Source organism: Chiloscyllium punctatum, chromosome 9 (assembly GCF_047496795.1).
Source record: "Chiloscyllium punctatum isolate Juve2018m chromosome 9, sChiPun1.3, whole genome shotgun sequence".
Classification (NCBI taxonomy): domain Eukaryota; kingdom Metazoa; phylum Chordata; class Chondrichthyes; order Orectolobiformes; family Hemiscylliidae; genus Chiloscyllium; species Chiloscyllium punctatum.
Genome location: NC_092747.1, coordinates 36,900,227 through 36,921,835, shown reverse-complemented (window position 1 = coordinate 36,921,835; position 21,609 = coordinate 36,900,227). Strand labels below are relative to the sequence as shown.

Here is a 21,609-nt window from a genome sequence, read left to right as displayed (position 1 = left end):
GTACAAAGCAACACACAAAAGTTAACAAGTTTTTGTTTTTAAAATAGTACAAATCCATCCTAAACTCTTCTTCAGCAGACTGGTGAAGTCTCGGCCAAACCATTTCATTGTGAATACGCCTGTAGTTATAAGATTCTAACCGGGCAATTACCATCTTTTTTATGGCATCATCTCATAGTTCATTCTTTGATTTTTAACAACAGGCTAAATACATTTTACTCTGTATAGTTGTTCCTGAATTTATGCAGACTTAACCACTGCTGCCTCACAGCGCCAGAGACCTGGGTTCAATTCCCGCCTCAGGCGACTGACTGTGTGGAGTTTGCACGTTCTCCCCGTGTCTGCGTGGGTTTCCTCCGGGTGCTCCGGTTTCCTCCCACAGTCCAAAGATGTGTAGGTCAGGTGAATTGGCCATGCTAAATTGCCCGTAGTGTTAGGTAAGGGGTAAATGTATGGGTGGGTTGCACTTCGGTGGCGCGGTGTGGACTAGTTGGGCCGAAGGGCCTGTTTCCACACTGTAAGTAATCTAAATCTAAATTAAGCTAGAAAATTCACATGAGTTTGCAAAGAAATCATTACCTCAATGTTTTCAGTTTTTCCTGGCTCTTGGTTAGTCGTGTATTCCTATTACTGATAGCTTAAGTGAACTGGCATACTAGACCAAGGGATAGATCAATAGTGATGCAGTGGCAGACATTTCAGAAGAAATTTCAGAATACTCCGAATAGACATATTCCTACTATAAAGAAAAATTTGAAAGAAAGGACCCACTATCTGTGGTTAATGAAAGTAGTTAGAGAAAACATCAAACCTAAAGGATGAGGCATGTAGCTTCAAAGCTCACCTGTTCTAGAGGTGTTGTTACAAATCTGAACAGCTTGATTTAAAAATATGTATAATTGTCCAAAGTGAGTGGCAGGTCGGATGATTGTTCGGAATTTAAAGAACAGCAGAGAACTACATAATAGTGGAGTATCATGTGCAGTTTTGGCCTCCCTGCAATAGGAAGGATGTAGTGAAATGTGAAAGCGTTCAGAAAAGATTTATAATGATGTTACCAGGGTTGGAGGGTTTGAGCTATAAGGAGAGGCCAACAGGCTGGGGCTGTTTTCCCTGGTACGTCAGGGGCTGAGGGGTGACCTTACCAAGGTTTATAAAATCACGAGGGGCAGGAATAGAGTAAATAGCCAAGGTCTTTTCCCTGGCATGGAGGAGTCCAAAACTAGAGAGTATAGATTTAAAATGAGTGGGGATAGATTAATTTAGGATATCTGATCAGCATCGATGAAGGGTCTGTACAGCCTATAATTCTGTGACTCTAATCATGAGGAGAAAGTTAGAGTGTGTGAGGAAACTAGCTAGAATTTTAAAAATGGGTGGTAAGAGTTTCTCAGATATTTGAAAAGATATAAAAAAAACTTTGCAGTAGAAGTTTTAAATCAGGAGGTTGAAGGAATGGACGAACTTAGTGAAATTGAAATCACCAGGAAGGTTAAGCAAACAGTTGGACACGTGGGCTGGATCCAGGTGGACTTCATCTTGGAGAGTTAAAAGAGGTTACAAAATGGATAATAGATGTGTCTTTTAATTTTCCAAAATTTGCTGCAAAGGTCCCATCAAACCAAAAAGTAGCAAATATAATTTTCTCTATTTGAAGAAGTAAGGAAGACTGACAGCAAGAAACTGTGGACCAGTTAGCTTGATGTCTGTCACAGGGAAGGTATTAGAATCAATCATTAAAGAAATTATAGCTGAGCACATGGAAAAGTTAAGGGTAATCAGGAAGAGACCACATGGTCTCAACAAAGGACAATCTTGTTTAACCAATTTGTTCCTTTAATGAACACTAATAATGTGCTGTGGATAAAAGGGAGCCTATAGGTGTAGTGTGGTAGGATTTTTAGAAGAAGTTTGATAAGATGCCACTTATCAAAGCACATAACTTTATAAAAGCTATGGGTTAGATTGTAAAGTTAGCACATATTAAACATTGCCTGGTAAACAACAGAGTATGCAAGGATATGATAATTGGACAGTGATCCCTGTGGCAATTCACTAGTTACAGGTTGCCATTCTGAAAATGATCCTCTTTTCCCAACTCTTTATCTCCTAGCCAGTTCAATTCATGCTAATGTACTACTCACAAGACTCACATGGGTCCTTATCTTATTAAGTAGGTGTATGGTACCTTATCAAATGTCTTTGGACATCCAATATATATTGCATTTCCTGGTTTCTACTTATCTACCCTGCTTGTTAGCTCTTTAATGAAGTGTAATAAATTTGAACATGATTTTCCTTTCATGAAGCCATGCTGACTCTGCTTGATTACATGATGTAATTCTAAATACTTTGTTATTGCATTCTTGCAATAACTTTAACATTTTCCCAGTGACGTGTTAAATTGACTAGTCTGTTTAGTCTGTCGCGTTTGGAAAGTGAGCTTGTGGTGCAGATCGAAATTGGCAGGTATGATGTGTGCATCACAGAGACATTGTTGCAATGAGATCAGGATTGAGAGCTGAATAATCAACAATATACATCCTATCGAAAAGATAGGCAGGTGGGCAGAGGGAGTGAGGTTACCTTTTTAATAAAACGTGAAATTAATCAATAGCCAACCACAAAATAGGGTCAGATGGTGTAGAATTTATGTGGGTAGAATTGAGGAACTGCAGAGGTAGATAAACCATACTTGGAGTTATGTACAGGCCTCCAGACAGTAGTCAGGAGCTGGAATGCAAGATACACCAAGAGATAGAAAAGAAGTGTAGGAAAGGCAAAGTTACAGTGACCATGGGGGATTTCAATGTGCAGTTGGACTAGGAAAATCAGGTTGGTAGTGGATTGCAAGAAAAGGAATTTGTGGAGTGTCCAGTGGAGATGGCTTTTTGAAACAGCTTAAGTTGGAGCCCACATGGGAACAGGCAACACTGGATTTATTGTCGTGCAATGAGGCAGACTTGATAAGGGAGCTTAAGGTGAAGGAACCCTTAGGAGGCAGTGATCATAATATAATTGAATTTACTCTGCAATTTGAGACGGAGAAGATAGAATCAGAGGTAACAGTATTACAGCTGAATAAAGACCATAATAGAGGCATAAGGGAGGAGCTGGGTAGAATTGACTGGGAGAGGAGCCTAGCAGGAAAGGCAGTGGAACAGCAATGGCAGGAGTTTGTGGGACTAATTCAGGAGACTGAGCAGAGATTCATCCCAAAGAAAAAGAAGTGTGGTACAGGGAAGATCAAGCAACCATAGCTAACTCGGGAAGTAAGGAATAACATAAAAGCAGCAGAGAAAGCATATAATTGGGAAAAGGGCAGTGGGAAACCAGAAGATTGAGAAGCTTACAAAGACCAACAGCGGGCAACAAAAAACAAAATAAGAAGGGAGAAAATTTAAATATGAGGGTAAGCTAACCAGTCATATAAAGGAAGACTGTAAGAGTTTCTTTAGATATATGAAGGACAAAAGAGGGGCAAATGTGGACATTGGGCTGCTGGAAAATGACACTGGAGAGATAGTAGTGGGGAACAAAGAAATAGCTGAGGAACTGAATACAGAGGACCCTCAAATATTCGTACGAGATTGGTGGGCACTATTTTGTTTGGATAATTGATTATTCGGTTAATTGATTTCCTCTGGGGCTCGGAGTTTTCTGTGAAGTCTGCTTCCCGTTCAGGAGACTAGGCAAAAGCAGACTGTACGCGAGATCCCGCTCCCCCCATCCGCTCCCACTCCGCCCCCAACACCGTCTGCTCCCATTGCGCCCCCTGCCCACCCCCACTCCATCCGTTCCCATCTGCACCCTGCCCGCCCCCAACACCGTCTGCTCCCACCCTGCCCCCTGTCTGCCCCAATCCTGCTGGCCCCCAATCTCGTCCAACACTGCTACTCCGTCCACTCCCACCCTGCCCCTGTCCAACACCGCCTCCCCAACCCTGCACACCCCTCCATTCTCAATCACCATCCGATTCACATTCTTCCCCCCCCCCCCCCCCCCCCCCCCCCCCCGCGGGGCAGCCGGACTGGACACCAACAGTGAGACTGCTGCTGCCGCCTTTGTGGAGTAAGTCTCCAAATAGTCTGCGAACATGTACACACACACACACACAACATTTTGACAGGTTCCACCTCTGCCCTGTACAGGACAATGTTGGAGAGATTATATGTGGAAGGGGGGAGGTTTAGGGTTCACCCCTGTGTAGAACTCCAGGGAAAGTGTTGGGGGAGAGAGAAGACAGGAGGTCAGTCATTTAGAGATAGTGCCTGGACTGCCCAGGACAGTTCTTGGCAGCATTTCAGTGAGCCGAGTTCATTTTAAATCATTGTACCTGTCAACAAAAAACGCAATCAGGGTTGAAACAGGTCTTTGACGTAATGTTTCTATGGAGACCTCGAGATCCCCTTCGGATAATCTGATATTCAGATAATTGATATTTGGATAATCGAGGTTCCTCTGTAATTATTTCGTGTCAATCTTCATGGTGGAGGATACAAATAATATCCCAAAAATTTAAGAGAGTGAGGGGGCAGAGCTGAGTGTGGTGGCCATTACCAAGGAGAAAGTGCTAGCGAAACTGAATGGCCTGAAGGTGGATAAATCACCTGGACCAGATGGACTGGGTAATCCAAGACGAAGGATGGGAAACATTTCTGGCTGTAACAGGTGCTTCTTATTTATGATATTTTAGGTGTTGGAGGTGATATCCTCGAATTGTAGGAGCAGCAATTACTGTTTTATATGTTGTTACATTGTTTTGGAACTTTAGAGAAGAAGAAAGTCAAAACAATGGCTTTTAAAAGGGAGAGGAACAGACAAGGGAAGCACATAGTCAGTTCAGGAGAGAGAAAAAGAAACCCACACTGCTAACTGAAACAGCAGTGTACCTGCGCAGTTACTACCTTTGCTGTTGAAGTCTTGTATCGCTGGACATCGGAGTGCATCTGGGAAAATTAACGAACAATGAAATTCACAATTGATCTTGGAGGAACCTGTTTGGAACAGGTCACAGCACAGAAACAGATAAGTGAACAGGTAGAAAACTAACCACCAGAACATCAACTAGCCACAAAACAACATAACCCCCTCTCACTAGTATCCTTACATACAGATGAGGAAGGACACCAATTCGACCGGGACAACACATCCATTCTAGCACAAGCCAAACAGAGATGTCGACAAGAATTCTGAGAAGCATGGCATTCCAACCGGACTCTATCAACAAACACATAGAGTTAGACCGCATCCACAACCCCCTGAGAAAAATAGCCGGAAATGACATCACCACAGGAAATGACATCACTTACCCAAAGAAACCCAAATGTATAAATAGAAAGCAGGAATTATCAACAGTGCTTCGTCTGGAGGCCCACTGAAGATGTTACCGAGTAGGTTGATGAAACATCTGGAAATGAACCTTCCTGCCCATCCAAGAGAATAGCTTTAAGTGTGGCATTAGGGAGTCTGCAATAGTGAATAGAGTGGGTTCTTTCTTGATTATATGTTTTATTGAGATATGTCTCTTGCTTAAACTTAAAAATATATAAGCAATAAGTATTAAGTTAGCCTGTGGCAGTGTTTTGCAGAGGAATAAGATGGGGCTATTTTCTGGGTCTGCAGATTGGAAGAAACAAAAATGGCCCTTAATAGAGAGATATGCTCGTCTTATCGGATGTGCGAGTTTAGGGAGAGTTTATATGTTACAGAGGATTATATCTGCAGTAAATGTCATTGGTTGTGAATCCTATCAGATCGAATAAAACGGTTGGAGTGACAGTGAGAGGCAATGAGGAAATTACAAGAGCAATGGGGTGTGGTGGATGGCAGTTATAAGAAGGGGGAAAAGTCACAGATACAGTCATATAGATGGGTTAACTCTTTGAAAGGCAAGAGAGGTATGCAAGTAGTGCAGGAGTCTTCTGTGGCAATCCCCATTTCAAACAAGTATGCTGTTTTGGAAAATGTAGGGGATGACGGATTCTCAGGGGAATGTAGCACGAAAACCAAGTTTCTGATATTGAGATTGGCTCTTATGCAATGAGGCGTGTGTCGTGTTCCAAGAGATCGATTATGTTAGGGACTGTCTAGTCCGAGGCACAGACAGACGTTTCTTTGGCCAGCAGCGAAAAATCAGAATGGTGTGTTGCTTCCCTGGTGTGGGGATCAAGGATGGCTCCGAGAGGGTACAGAATGGGTCCAGCAGGAGGTCATTGTACACATTGGAACCAATGACATAGAAAGGGAAAGGGATGAGATTCTGAAGGGAGAATGTAGAGTTAGGCAGGACTTTAAAAAATGAGGTCCTCGAGATGAATAGTATCTGGATGAATCCTGGTGCTACGGGCTAGTGAGGATAGGAATAGGAGGGTAGAGCAGATGAATGCATGGCTGAGGAGCTGGTGTGTGGGAGAAGGATTCACATTTTTGGATAATTGGAATCTTTTCTGGGGTAGAAGTGACCTGTACAAGAAGGATAGATTGTACCTAAATTGGAAGGGGACTAATATACTGGCAGTGAAATGTGGTAGAGCTGCTCAGGAGGACTTAAATCAGTGAGTCTGGGGGGGCGTTGGTGGAGTTGGTGGGGGGACCCAGGGAGATAGTGAGGAAAGAAATGCATCTGAGATTGGTACATTTGAGAACAGAAGCAAGTCAAACAGTCAGAGCAGGTAGGGACAAAGCAGAGAACAAGGTAGGACTGATAAATTAAACTGCATTTATTTCAATGCAAGGGGCCTAACAGGGCAGACAGATGAACTCAGGGCATGGTTGGAAGATGGGCCTGGGATATAATAGCAGTTACAGAAATGTGACTCAGGGATGGACAGGACTGGCAGCTTAATATTCCAGGATACAAATGCTACAGGAAGGACAGAAAAGGAGGCAAGAGAGGAGGGGGAGTGGCATTATTTTAAGCGAGAGCATTGCAGCTGTAATGAGGGAGGATATTCCTGGAAATACATCCAGGGAGGTTATTTGGGTGGAACTGAGAAATAAGAAAGGGATGATCACCTTATTGGGATTGTATTATAGATCCCCTAAACAGTCAGAGGGAAATTGAGAAACAAATTTGTAAGGAGATCTCAGTTATCTGTAAGAATAATAGGGTGGTTATGGTAAGGGATTTTAACTTTCCAAACATAGGCTGGGACTGCCATAGTGTTAAAGGTTTAGATGGGGAGGAATTTGTTAAGCATGTACAAGAAAACTTTCTGAATCAGTTATGTGGATGTACCTACTAGAGAGATGCAAAACTTTACTTACTCTTGGGAAATAAGGCAGGGCAGGTGACTGAGGTGTCAGTGGGGGTAGCACTTTGGGGCCAACGACCATAATTCTATTAGATTTAAAATAGTGATGGAAAAAGATGGACCAGATCTAAAAGTTGAAGTTCTAAATTGGAGAAAGGCCAACTTTGACGGTATTAGGCAAGAACTTTCAAAAGCTGATTGTAGGCAGATGTTCGCAGGTAAAGGGACGGCTGGAAAATGGGAAGCCTTCAGAAATGAGATAACGAGAATCCAGAGAAAGTATATTCCTGTCAGGGTGAAAGGAAAGGCTAGTAGATATAGAGAATGCTGGATAACGAAAGACATTGAGGGTTTGGTTAAGAAAAAGAAGGAAGCAAATGTAAGGTATAGACAGGATAGATCAAGTGAATGCTGCAAGTATAAAGGCAGTAGTATATTTGAGCGGGAAATCAGGAAGGCAAAAAGGGAATATGAGATAGCTTTGACAAAAAGAGTTAAGGAGCATCCAAAGGGTTTTCACAAATACATTAAGGGCAAAAGGGTAACTAGGGAGAGAATAGGGCCTCTCAAAGATCAGCAAGGTGGCCTTTGTGTGGAGCCACAGGAGATGGGGAGATACTAAACAAGTATTTTGTATCAGTGTTTACTGTGGAAAAGGACATAGAAAATATAGAATGTAGAGAAATAGATGGTGACACCTTGAAATATTTCAGAGGAGGAAGTGCTGGATGTCTTGAAACACATAAAAATGGATAAAACCCCAGAACCTGATCAGGTGTACCCTCTAACTCTGTGGTAAGCTGGGCCTCTTGCTGAGACATTTGTATCGTCGATAGTCACAGGTGAGGTGCCAGAAGACTGGAGGTTGGCTAACGTCAGGCCACTATTTAAGAAAGGTGGTAAGGACAAGCCAGGGAACTATGGACCAGTGAGCCTGACGTCGATGGTGGGCAAGTTGTTGGAGGGAATCCTGAGGGACAGGATGTACATGTATTTGGAAAGGCAAGGACAGATTAGGGAAAGTCAACATGGTTTTGTGTGTGGGAAATCATGTCTCACAAAATTGAGTGAGTTTTTTGAAGAAGTAACAAAGGGAATTCATGAAGGCAGAGCAGTAGACGTGATCTATATGGACTTCAGTAAAGCGTTCGGCAAGGTTCTCCATTAATACTGGTTAGAAAGGTTAAATCCCACAGAATACAGGGAAAATTATCCATTTGGATACAGAACTGTCTCAAAGGTAGATGACGGGGGGTGGTGGTGGAAGGTTGTTTTTCAGATTGGAGGCCTGTGACCAGTGGAGTGCCACAAGGATCGGTACTGGGTCCACTACTTTTCATCATTTATATAAGTGATTTGGATGTGAGCTTAAAGAGGTATAGTTTGCAGATGGCACCAAAATTGGAGGTGTAGTGGACAGTGAAGAAGGTTACCTCAGATTACAACGGGATCTTGATCAGATAAGCCAATGGGCTGAGGAGTGACAGATGGAGTTTAATTTAGATAAATGCGAGGTGCGGCATTTTGGGAGAGCCAATTTTAGCAGGACTCATATAATTAATGGTAAGGTCATCAGGAGTATTGCTGAGCAAAGAGACCTTGGAGTGCAGGTTCATAGCTCCTTGAAAGTAGAGTTGTAGGATAGCGAAGAAGGTATGCTTTCCTTTTTTGGTCAGAGTATTGAGTACAGGAGTTGGGAGGTCATGTTGCAGCTGTACAGGACATTGGTTAGGCCACGTTTGAAATATTGAGTGCAATTCTAGATGTTGTGAAACTTGAAAGGGTTCAGAAAAGATATACAAGGATGTTGCCAGGATTGGAGGATTTGAGCTTTAGAGCTTTAGGGAGAGGTTGAATAGGCTAGGGCTGTTTTCTCTGGAGCGTCGGAGGCTGTGGGGTGATCTTATGCAGGTTTATAAAATCACGAGGGGCATGGATAGGGTAAATAGACAAGGTTTTTTACCTGAGGTGGGGGAGTCCAGAACTGGAGGGCATAGGTTTTGGGTGAGAGGGGAAAGATATAAAAGAGACCTAAGGGACAACGTTTTCACTCAGAGGGTGGTGCGTGTGTGGAATGGGGCTGCCAGAGGAAGTGGTGGTGGCTAGTACAATTGCACCATTTAAAAGGCATCTGGATGGGTATATGAATCGTAAGAGTTTGGAGGGAAATGAGCCAGGTGCTGGCAGGTAGGCCTAAGTTGTGTTGGGATATCTGGTCAGCATGGACGTGTTGGTCTGAATCTTTGCGTAGGGAACATCTTTACTGTGATTGGTAACCCCCATAGTTGAATTTTTGCAGACGTTTTGGTGACTCTTGGATGTGAATTTGCCTAAAATCTCTATGTTTTGAACACTGGTTCAGGGAATTATGTATTGTAACCATGTTAGCATGAAACCCCCGGCAGACCAGGCTGTACATCTCTATGACTCTCTGACACAACGAATACACCCCAAGGTTCTAAGGGAGATAGCTGAAGAGATAGCAGAGGTGTTCATGGTGATCTTTCAGGAATCACTAGAATCAAGGAGGCTCCTAGAGAACTGGAAAATTGCTAACATGACACCCCTGTTCAAAAAGGGAGAAAGGTAAAAGATGGAAAGTTACAAACTGATTAGCCCAACTTTGGTCGTGGGTAAGATCCTGGAATACATTGTGAAGGATGAGATTTCTGAATACTTGGAAGTGTGTGGTAAAACAGGGCAAAGTCAGCTTGGTTTCATCAAGGGGTGTTTATGCCTGACAAACCTGCTAGAATTCTTTGAGGAAGTAATGAGTGTATTAGACTGAGGTGAGCCAATCGATGTTATCTATCTGGACTTCACAAAGGCCTTTGACAAGGTGCCACATAGGAGGCTACTGAGTAAGATATTGGCCCTTAGTGACAGAGGTAAGCTGCTAGCCTGGATAGAAACTGACAGAAAGCAGGGAATAAAAGGGTTCTTCTCAGGATGGTAGCCAGTGACAAGTGATGTTCTAAGGCTTAGTGTTGGGACCACAACTTTTCACTTCATACAATAATGATCTAGATAAAGGAACTGAGGATATTCTGGCTAAGTTTGTAGATGATACAAAGTTAGGTAAAGGGACGTGTAGCATTGAGGAGGCAGGGAGGCTGCAGAAGGTTAGGAGAGTGGACAAAGAAATGGCAGGTGGAGTACAACGTGGGAAAATGTGGGGTCATGCACTTTGAAAGGAAGAATAGAGGCATGGGCTATTTTCTAAATGGGGAGAAAATTCAGAAGTCTGAAGTGCAGAGATTCGGAGTTCTAGTCCAGGAATTTCTCAAGATGAACTTGCAGTTTGAGTCAGTAGCTAGGAAGCCAAATGCAAAGATAGCATTTATTTTGAGAGTATTTAAATATGAAAGCAGGAATTTACTTCTGATGATCTGTAAGACCCTGGTCAGACCACATTTGGAGTATTATGCTTGGTTTTTGTCCCCATGTTTCAGGAAGGATATGCTAGCTCTGGAGCATGTTCAGAGTAGGTTCACGAGAATGGTCCCAGGAGTGAAAAGCTTAACAGAAAAACTAAAGGAACATTTGAGACTCTTGGATTATACTCGATGGAGTTAAGAAGAATGACAGGAGAACAAATTGAAACACACTGGATGGCCTGGACAGAGCAGATGTTGGGAAGATGTTTCGATTGGTAGGAAAGACTAGGACCCAAGGGCCTAGCCTTAGAGGAAAAGGAAGACCTTTTAGAACGGAGAAACTTCTTCAACCAGAGAGTGGTGAATCTATGGAAGTCATTGCCACAGAAGGTTGTGGACGCCTGGTCATTAAGTATATTTAAGACTGAGATAGATAGGTTCTTGAGTATCAAGGGGATCCAGGGTTATGGGGAGAAAGTGGGAGAATTGGATTGAGAAACCGATCATCCATGATTGAATGGCATAGCAGACTCGATGGGCTGATTACTTAGTTTCTGTTCCTATGAATGTGGTCTTATGGTTTTTACCTGCTTTTGAATTAGAATATTGCATTGACAGTTTTCCAATCCTCCAGCACCTTTTCAGAAACTAAGGATCCTTGGAAGATCTATCAGTGTATCCACTATCTCTGTTGCTACTTCCTCTAAAATCTTTGGGTAGGGAGCATCTTTACTGTGATTGGTAACCCCCATAGTTGAATTTTTGCAGACGTTTTGGTGACTCTTGGATGTGAATTTGCCTAAAATCTCTATGTTTTGAACACTGGTTCAGGGAATTTTGTATTGTAACCATGTTAGCATGAAACCCCCGGCAGACCAGGCTATTCATAAGGACTTCCTCTCATTCAATGTTCAATTAGTTTGCACACACCAAAAGAGAATCCTGTAGGTCTGTGCAAGGTAGATGGTCAATATCTATGTCTTGAATATACTCAGTGACTACCAGGTGCCATATTTGCTGTCCCTGATGTTTTAAAAGGTTGGCTGCTGTGTGACAAGGGCTCCCTGCTAAAGACGTTGAAGTAGGTCATGACACCAGCAAGAGGTCTGAGGATGGAAGCTGAGTGCTGATATAATTGCTATGGGGTAACCTAGGTCAATACAAAGCAGATAGTTGGCAACCTCAGGATAAGGTTTCGGTCCTGGACAGATCAAGAGGAGCTCTGCAGTTACATCACATTTTAGAGGAGGAGGAGCCAGAACAGAGTATTCATTCCTTTAATGTTGAGCTGCATATGGATGTGGGGGATTCAGTGCTGGGAGAGGTGTAAGGACATGTTAGGGACTACATGGGTGGCTGTGAGACACATGAAGGCAAAAGTGAGTACTGCAGATGCTGGAGATTGGAGTCAAAAGTGTGGTGCTGGAAAAGCACAGCAGGTCAGGCAGCATCCTGGGGGTTGCAGTGAGGGAGAGACTCACTGAGATCTTTATCGAGAGAGGAGGAGAACTTCCTCAAGATGAGACACAAGAAGCCTTAATGTTGCAGAGGTTCCAGTCATTCAGACATTCAAAGCATCACCACAGTCTGTACTCCAGTTACATTACCTCCCACTTTCCTACTTTTGCAGAAAACCACTTCCACAAGTAATATTAGCACATTTACCAAAACTTTCCACTCCCTTGTTTATACCTGACACATCTTCACTTGATATTACTCATGGAATTCATCGTCCACTGTTTTCTCATGCTGGAATAAACCTGTGCACCGAAATATTATGTTATGGGGTCTTTTTGAATCTTTTCTGGCATTTAGGTTGTTTTGCTCCCTCCTCACATTCAGATGTTGTAGAAAAGACTATTAACTTGTTTAACCCCTTCCCTTGGATAACTTTGGATGCCTTCTGAGCTGCTAGGACTGAGAGCACTATTGTGGTAGAAGCCTTTTGTACAGTGGCAAAAGGTCTTTAAGGTTCTCTAGGGGTTAGGATAGGAAAGAAAAGCAAGAATGGCTAACGTAGTCTTCAGCATTAGAGTTGAGTACATGTAGATATTGGTCCACATTGGTAACATTTCGTCCATTGTGAGATGTGACCCAATAGTGACAGTTCTCAAATCCCAGCATCATTGATGGATGAAAGTGTCATCAATCCCTCCATCAGTGAAACATATAAGATAGCATGGTCTAAACAAAAAAAAAGAACTGTGAATGCTGGAAATCGGAAAGAAAATTATAAATTGCTGGAAAAACTCAGCAGGACTGGCAGCACCTGTAGAGAGAAAGCAGAGTTAATGTTTCGGGTCCACTGACCCTTCTTCAGAACTGTTATGAAGAAGGGTCACTAGATCTGAAATATCAACTCTGCTTTCTTTTCACAGTTGCTGCTAGCAATTTTTCCAGTAATTTACGATTTTAACATACAGGTCGTTCAGCTATAACATGTTTCAATAATGTGAATTTGCTGTAATATGATTGACGAATTTCTAAAATGTGAACTTTTAAAATGCATGTGGGCTGTAATGCAATTGCATTGCCAGTACTTTAAGTCCTCCTTCTAAAGTATGATTTTTCTATAATGCATACTTACACAAGAATGCATCCACCGCGTTATAGAAGAACTACCTGTATTGTGCACCCTCCTCCTAACCCTACCTGCCCCATTCACTAGCATGTAATCTCCCTTGCAATCACTTGCTGGATTTGTGACTTGTCTGCCTCCTCCATTGGTGTTCAGGTCATTAGATCTGACACACTGCCTCCCATTCTGGATCTCTTGTGGACGGTATGTGCCTTTGTCTTTTACTGCAATCATCTGACCTCTCAAAATTCCAAATGCTAATGATTCTGCAGTGGTAAAATAATGGAGAAACTTTACCAATTCTATGCCCCCCCCCCCCCCAATAAAAGATGCTAAATATGCTTTTGGTCAACATTCAGTGGAAAGAGTATCCCTACCCAACATGCACTCTGATGAATGCAAAAGCATATTGCTCACATTGGATCCTCCCACATTGTTTTGTGCTTGTGTCCTAGACCCTAAAGTCTATAACTTTCTTTCTAAACTTTTCACGTGTCTACCAATCATTAAGAAGCTTGTCAAAATATATCCTTTTTTTGATCAAAACTTTGACCACAAGGATTACTATCTCATGTGGTATCAAAGTTTGGCTTTCAATGTCCCTGTGAAGTTCTTTGGAACTTTTTTATTATATTAAACAACAACCCATTAGCTGTTGGTGCAGTATCCCAATTGAGTTTGCTCAGGAAGTGTTCTTGTTTGACGTGTTTTTGTGCAGGAATGTAATAAATGCTTATGGTGTAAAAAAAAAGTGAATTTGCAATGGCTTCAGGTACGTACTTTGTGTTCTTGAATTTCCTGCAGGATTTCAACACTTGGCAACATGTTCTTAATTCAACTGCAAGTGGTCAATATTAGGACCCTTGTTTCCTCTGATAGAAACTAATGGTTGGATCTTAGTGAACAGGGAATAATTTCAAAAATTGTCAGCAGTGAGAAGTCCAGTGTAGAACTTCAAAAACACATTGACAAGTTGGTGGAATGGGCTGACAGGTTACAGATAAAGTTTGATGTGGAGAAGTCTGAGGTGATACGTTTTGATAGAAATAACATGGTGAGTCAGGTTAAAATGAAGTGTACTACTCTGAAGGATTTGTAGATGTAGGAAGACCTGGGTATATATGTGCATTCGTGATTAAAGGTTGCAGAACCGATGGCAACAGCAGGAATAGATCATACATTATTCTAGTTTTCATTAATAGTGACATAAGGTGCAACAACTAGAAGCTGATGCTAAGCATGTATTAGACCACTAGTCTAATAGCTGGAGTATTGTGTACAGTACTGGCACCATGCTTCAGCAATGTGAACATATTGGAAAGAGTGCATAAGAGGCCACAAGTATTTGCAATATACATAAAAGACTTGGATGAGGAAAGTGAATGTACTATTGCCAAGTTTGTGGATGGCACAAAAATAGATGGGGAAGCAAATGGTGAGGATGTTACACAGTCTGCAGAGGGATAGAGACAGCTTAAGTGTCTGTGCAAAAACCTGGCAGACGGAACATAATGTGGGGAAATGTGAGGTTAAACACTTTTTAGCAAGAAGAATAGAGGAGCTGAATACTGTTTAAATGGTGCAAGACAGCAGAAAGCTAGGGAGAGAGAGATTTGGTTATCCTCATCCAAGTTCAGCAGGTAATATGGAAGGCAGAGGAATGTTAGCTTCTATTTCAATAGGAATGGAATATAAAAGGAGGGAGGTTTTCCAAAATATAAGTCAGACCACAGCTGGAATACCATGAACAGATTTGAGTCCTTAATGAAGGAAAGATCTATTGGTATTGGAGGCCATCTAGGGAAGGTTCACTAGGCTGACACCAGGACTGGAGGGACTGTCTTGTGACAAGAGGTCACAAGATCTATACTTGTTGGAATATAGAAGAATTCGAACCAACCTTATTGAAACATACAATATTCTTTAGAGGACTTAACAGGATAAATGCAGAAAAGTTGTGTCCCCTTGCAGGTGAGTCTAGGACCAAAGGGCAAAATCTCAGAATAAGGTGTCATACGTTTAATACAGAGATAAGGAATTTCTTCTCCAAGAATTCTTCACTACAGAGGTCTGTTGAAACTGGGTTGTTAAGTATATAAAGGGTGAGGTAGTCAGATTTCTGATCAGTAAGGGAATCCACGGTTATGGGGAAAGGCAAGCAAGTGTAGTTGAAGATTATCAGATCAACCATGGTCTCATTGAATGGTAGAGCAGACTTGATGGGCTGACTGGTCAACTTCTGCTCCTATGTCTAATGGTCTTATAAGAGATTTATAAGAATGAATCAGTTATGAATCAGAGAAATATTAGTTATGAGGATATAGTGGCAATGGTAGGACTGTTTACCTTGGAGAGGAAAAGGATGAAGAGATTTGTTTGAAATTTTCAAAATCATGAGGGATCTAGACAGTAGATAAGGAGAAACTGTTTCCACTCATAAAAGTATTGAGAATGAGAGGGCACAGGCTTAAAGCAATCTGCAAAAGCAGCAAATGCATGTAAGATTTGCTTTTCACATAGCCAGTGGTTAGTGCCTGGAATATATTGCCTGAAAGTGTGATGAGATAGGATCAGTCAAGGCATTCAAGAGTCTATTAATGATTGTTTCTGTTCAAATAATGTATAGACTTGGGTGTAAGCCCCACCTACTCCAGAGGTATGTTATGACACATCTGAGCAGGTTGATTAAAAATATCTAGAAAAGATATACAGGGTTACAGGAAAGGCCAGATATGGCACAAAGTCATAAAGATCAGTTGGACAGCCAATGCCGGTATAACTGGTTGAATGGTCATGTTCTGCACCATAACACTTCTGTGATTCTGTGAAACTTCTAGTATGTTAATTATTGGTGCATCAGCAATAATAAACATATACAATTATCAGTGTTTAGTTGCATTTCTTTAAATAGTACACTAAATATTTGATATAATTTTGGAGAGTAACAACTGCACTAGTGCCATCTACACTTTTAGACATTTAATAATCCACAGCTTAGCGGGTGCTGGATAAATATAGATGTTCAGCGACCATGCATGTTGTAGTCCATCATCATGTACTTCAGCTAAAAATTGTCCTTTCTCTGACCTTCAGTTGTGGAAAGCTCAACTACCAGACAGAAAGGCATAGGCTGTGTTGCAACAAAAGTCTCTTCAAAACTGATTTTTATTTTTAAAATGCCAAAATATTGGCAAACGTTGTGTCCTGTGCCACTTACCACAGGAAACGGGTGACAACATGCTTGAGCAAATATTTAAATACTTCTTTTTAGCTTGGAAAAAATTACAGCAATTACATTGCACAGATAAACAGGATCTAATGGAGATTACAGCAACTTGCTGGAGGAAAGCCACTGTGATCAGCTTGATAAAAGGACTTGGTAGGTATTCTGTACTCTTGCATTTTTAATCTTTGTGTGAGACAGGCTATATGAACTTACAAGCAACAAAAGAAAATTTTAAAGTTGTTTCAAGGTTGTCCATCAAAGTAGGGTAGCAACAATAAAACAATAAAATGAATGGCTAATATTACAGTGTAACTATAGCATAACCAAAGACTGTAAAATAAATTATTTCAAATTAATGAAGTAATTTTATATTATTGCTTTGAATTAGAAAATTTACTGTTTACTTGGCCTTTAGAATGATATGGTGAATACATCTGCAGTTTTAAATCACAGCAATGCTGATGAAATATTTTTTAAAAATCATTTAACGCTACCTTTTCAGCAGTTATATCCAATTTCAAAGATTAAATTTTGGCCTAAAGGCTGCTTTGGTTTTTTTTTCCCACTGTTTCTTTTTGGTAATTGTTAGTATTTGGTATTGATTTTTGTTCTTTAAAATGAATTCCTCTTAGTTCCACAGATAGATGTAAAGTTTCAAAACACAGAAAAATAATAGTGGGCTCACTTGAGAAGCAATAACTTTAAGAGCATATTTTAACAGTATGTAAATATATGTATCAATGAAAGGAGTCCAACAGCCTAGTTACTCAGGGAGATTGAATTCAGGTCTGGCAAGCTTATATGAAATGAATTCATTTTCTTTAGTGTTGATAGCTGTTGCTGTACTAAATAAGGAACCAGCACTTGACAATATCAAATTACCCATGCGATGCTAGTGCGAACGTATCAGTAAGAGCAGAATTCTGTAAGAAAACACAATTTTAATTGTCTGATTCAATTTTATTTGCATTAAGATGATTGAAAGGCCTCACATTGCAACTGTTTTGGATCCATTTACCTTTGATTTAAATATCTGAGAGCAACTCAGACTGCTGCCAAAAATTATTTCTGATAATCGGCAGTGTTCCATAGTATATATTTACAAATGGTACAGATGACCAACATTGTTTGGAGATGTGTAAATGCTTGAGTGTACAAGTTAGCTTTGCATATTCATGTGATTTCTACCTCATAAGTGTCTTTGTGTGCAGTCAGAGCCAGCCATTTAAACATAAATCACTTGTATCATGGTAGCAGAGAGGTGAAGCTGAAAATGTATGTATTTTCAGAGCTGTCAGAAAGCCAGCTATTAAAAGAAACAGTGAAAAGTAAGTTTCAAAGTTTGCAACTTTTGAATTACTGAATGAGTCAAAAGAACTGCATTTCCACTCCTCACTGTTATGGAAATGAAAGGAGATATAAGCCAATACGAAATAGGAACAGTGTAGACCATCAGACTCCCTCAAACATGCTCTGCCATTCAATCTGATCACGGCTACTGCAAAAATAATTTTCTGATAAGCGGCAATGTTCCATAGTATATACATAAAAGTAATATTGATGACCCATAACCCTTGAATCTCTACTGATCAAGAATCTATCTTGGCCTTGAAGACACACAAGGGCTCTGCCCCCACAGCTCTATATAGCAAGTTCCAAAGACTCTCAATCCCCTGAGAGAAGAGATTAATCCTCATCTCAGTCTTAAATTAGTGCCCTTTAATTCTGAGACTGTGCCCTCTGGTCCTAAACCGTCCCATGAGGGGAAACATCCTCTCAACTTGTACCCTGTCTAGGCCCCATAAGAGTTGAGAGTGTGGTGCTGGAAAAGCACAGCACCTCAGGCAGCATCCAAGAAACAGGAGCATCAACGTTTTGGGCATAAGACCTTCATCAGGAAGCCCCATAAGTATCCAATGTGGTTTCAATGAGACCACCTCTCATTTTTCTAAAGTCCAATGAGTATGGTCCCAACTTATTTAGTCTTTGTTCATAAGAAAATCTCTTCATACTGGGGAACATCCAAGTGAATCTTCTCTGAACTGCCTCCAATGAATTAATATCTTACATATAAAACAGAATTGGAATTCCAATCACTGACACAGACCCCTTTTCCCCACCCCCCCACCACACACACCAATTGTTCGACTGTCTCCCAAGAAGTCTACATTTCACATTAAAAAGGAGTCATTCCAATGGTGATAATTTGGCATTGCATTTACAAAATGCCCTCTAAGTGGAGCGATAATTGTCCTAATAGTCACCCACCTCCTTGCAGCAGTCAACTTTGTTTCCTGCTCTCCCTGAGAATTTCCTCACAGTTGGAAGGATGTATGGGAAGCATCTTAAAGCATTTTTCCTCCTAATTTCCTAATGCGCCCATCACCACGGTTTTGATGCCCCTGTCTATGCAGCCAGGAATGTAGGCCTGTTTACGCTGTCAGACCTGCTGAGTGATCCCAGGGACTTGTGTTTTCATTTCAGATTTTCAGTGTCTACATTATTTAGCTTTTGTAGAAAATCAGGCTGACCTACTTTAACATAAGTATATCATTATTTTCACTGCTCCCACTCAGCCACACAACCCCCAAACAAATGTAAATAAAAACTGAAAGGGAGGGCCTGACGAAAATCCAAAGCAAAGCATTGCGGATCTGAAATAAGGAGAGAAGTTGCCATCCTGGCAACAAATGTAGAAAATCAATGTTAACATTTTGAGTCTGATATGACTTTTCTTTGGAGTTTACAATTCTATAGAAGTATCATTTCGGATCTGAAATATTCACTTTGCTTCTGTCTCCACAGATGCTGCCAGACTTGCAGCACCACAGAGTTCAGTACTTTCTGTTTTTATTTCCTAAATTCCACGTGTATAGTCACTGACTCCAGGGATTACAGGAAGAATCATATTCTATTACATTAGTGAATACAATCCACTAAGTTGCAAAATAGAGGGTGTAGTCTAGTATTAGTAGTCTAGCTGACTTGTAACAGCGTCACTTGGCACAGCAAAATGTGCCGGCCTTAATTTCTACAAATCTTTCAGCTGACCCACTCTCAATTCTCTATGGCTCATTATTGGGTTGCTCAATATTTTGAGAAGTTAAAATTTTCTGTTTCAGAGCCAGAATTCTAAGCAGATGAGGTTACCCTGTCCCCAGTTATAAAGACTTGACAGAGCCCACTCCTGATTGGTTGACTCACCCCATAGCGATTCAGTGACCCTTGAACTGTTAGTTGGTTCATGGGTGACTTCCATTGGGAAGAAGCTCTGTTTGTAAGAACTGCCAATCAGTCAAATGGTCTGTGCTACTTAGTCCCAGCAATGCTACTGGAAACAATGAACATTACTGGGACTGCTGGAGAATACAATTCCAGTGTACAAAAATTACCAAATGCTGGTCAATTTAGTTTGACTTGTTAGCATTTTCTTTGCCTTTTTCAGATCCCAGTATTTTCAGTACTCTTATTTTTCATCATGCAACCAATTTTGATTGAGCATGTTTTTTTCAGTTTACTTTGTGTCTTTGCGTACACTCTCCTGCTGCAAGTCGTAAGTTAACCCTCACCACTGTTATGCACCTCTAAACTCGACCTTGCTTTGACAACTATCAGCAGCACCACCTTGACCTGAACCAGTGAAACCTTGAACCTGGTCAGAAAATAACAATCTTGAAGGTATTAATTGCTTTTAAAAGGAGTTGGGAAACAAGTAAGTAAATAATAACTTAAACCAGACCCCGCACACAATCAGAAGTCTGTCTTTTCTAATAGTTGAGAAATTAGGATTCTCAAAAAGGCTTCCCCAATCGTGTTTATGTTGCCATGTGTCATCTACCATCTGTTTGTACTTCAAATAATGGCACATCCCAACTGTGTCACAGCTTAGGCATATGTTCCAACAGCTCCTTTTGCATTCCCCATCTTGACTGGAACCAACCTTTCCCCTATGTATTCTTCCATTGAAATTGCTACCTTTCTGATCTAAACACTGATTTCCCACCTTTCCTAGTCATCACCAGCAAGGTGACTTTATACTTAGTCTCCTCTGTGATTGGGATTGTATGCATGTTATAAATCACAGGCTTCTTTTGGTAAATCTGGCCCTTTTGTGAAATTGATACAGTGGCATTAGAATAAATATAGACTTATGTCATTCATTCCTCAGTTATCTAACCTATCCCATTACCTTCCCTCACCCTCAAGCTTCTATCCATGTCAGCTAATCAGTAACAATTAATGCTAAACCTAAAAATGAACTTGTACTTCTTCCACACCAAGGGATTCATTATTTAAGTACCAATGCTGCTGTGTACCTACTAGGTGCACCATACTCATCTGACTCCAGCACCAATCTTTCTGTAGTCCCAAACTACTTGCCTCTGTCATGTTCCAAATAATACATGCAGTTTACCTCCTACCTACACACTGTAATGCATTAGTGACTATTTTGCTCAGTATCTGTATTCTGGAATGTTAAAAGAAGGAGATAAAAATGTGGCTAATGCTCACATTGTTCATACATTCTACTGTTCTGTCCTGAGAGCATCTGGACAATGCGAGAAAATCATTTACAGTATGGATATGGCCAACAACAAATCTACCACATTGTGGTTAAAATTAAAACATACAGAATTACTAATCTACATAATATGAGCATAACCAATTATTCTGAACACACAAATATCACTAGTATTTTCACAGTATTAGGGGAGATTGCTGCCTTGAGATAAGAGCCACTGTAAAAAGCATTTTGCTTTAAGTTCCATTGAAATTGATTCCAAATGCAATAATTGGACAAACACAGAGATCATATTAATTTAGAAGAGTGCATATGGGTGTCTCTTTAGATGTTGCTGTAGCTGGCCATATAGAGGCCAATCTTGCAACATTTTACTAAGCTGTTTGACCAGAGTGAGTTGGTCTGTAAAGGTCAGGATCGGGTGACTTGTGGCCGGAACAGGGCAGTCATTGAGTTTTACAATATTGATTGCTCACTTCGTTCTTGCAAAGCGTATGCATTACAAGGCTAAATTTTCAATCATCTCTGGAGGTAATCTTGTGCATGTGTATACCGAAAGTAATGCAGATCAATCATCTAATACTTTGATCATGCACTGGAATTTATTTTGAAGAGGGAGTGAATCCGACAACATAGTTCCAATAAACTCA

The 21,609-nt window shown here is 41.0% G+C and overlaps 1 protein-coding gene across 6 annotated transcripts in view; it reads left to right on the top strand.

The window, feature by feature from the left end:
- Window positions 1–21,609, top strand: part of LOC140481292 (protein furry homolog) — a 412,478-nt gene that overhangs the window by 110,206 nt on the left and 280,663 nt on the right. The window contains exon 1 of one of the 6 annotated variants that reach the window (XM_072577247.1): window positions 16,319–16,590. The exons of the other annotated variants lie outside the window; for them this stretch is intronic. Coding sequence (XP_072433348.1) covers window positions 16,449–16,590 — 142 coding nt within the window. The 5' untranslated portion in view covers window positions 16,319–16,448. Of the gene's footprint in view, window positions 1–16,318; window positions 16,591–21,609 lie in introns of those variants that run through there. 6 annotated transcript variants of the gene reach the window in all.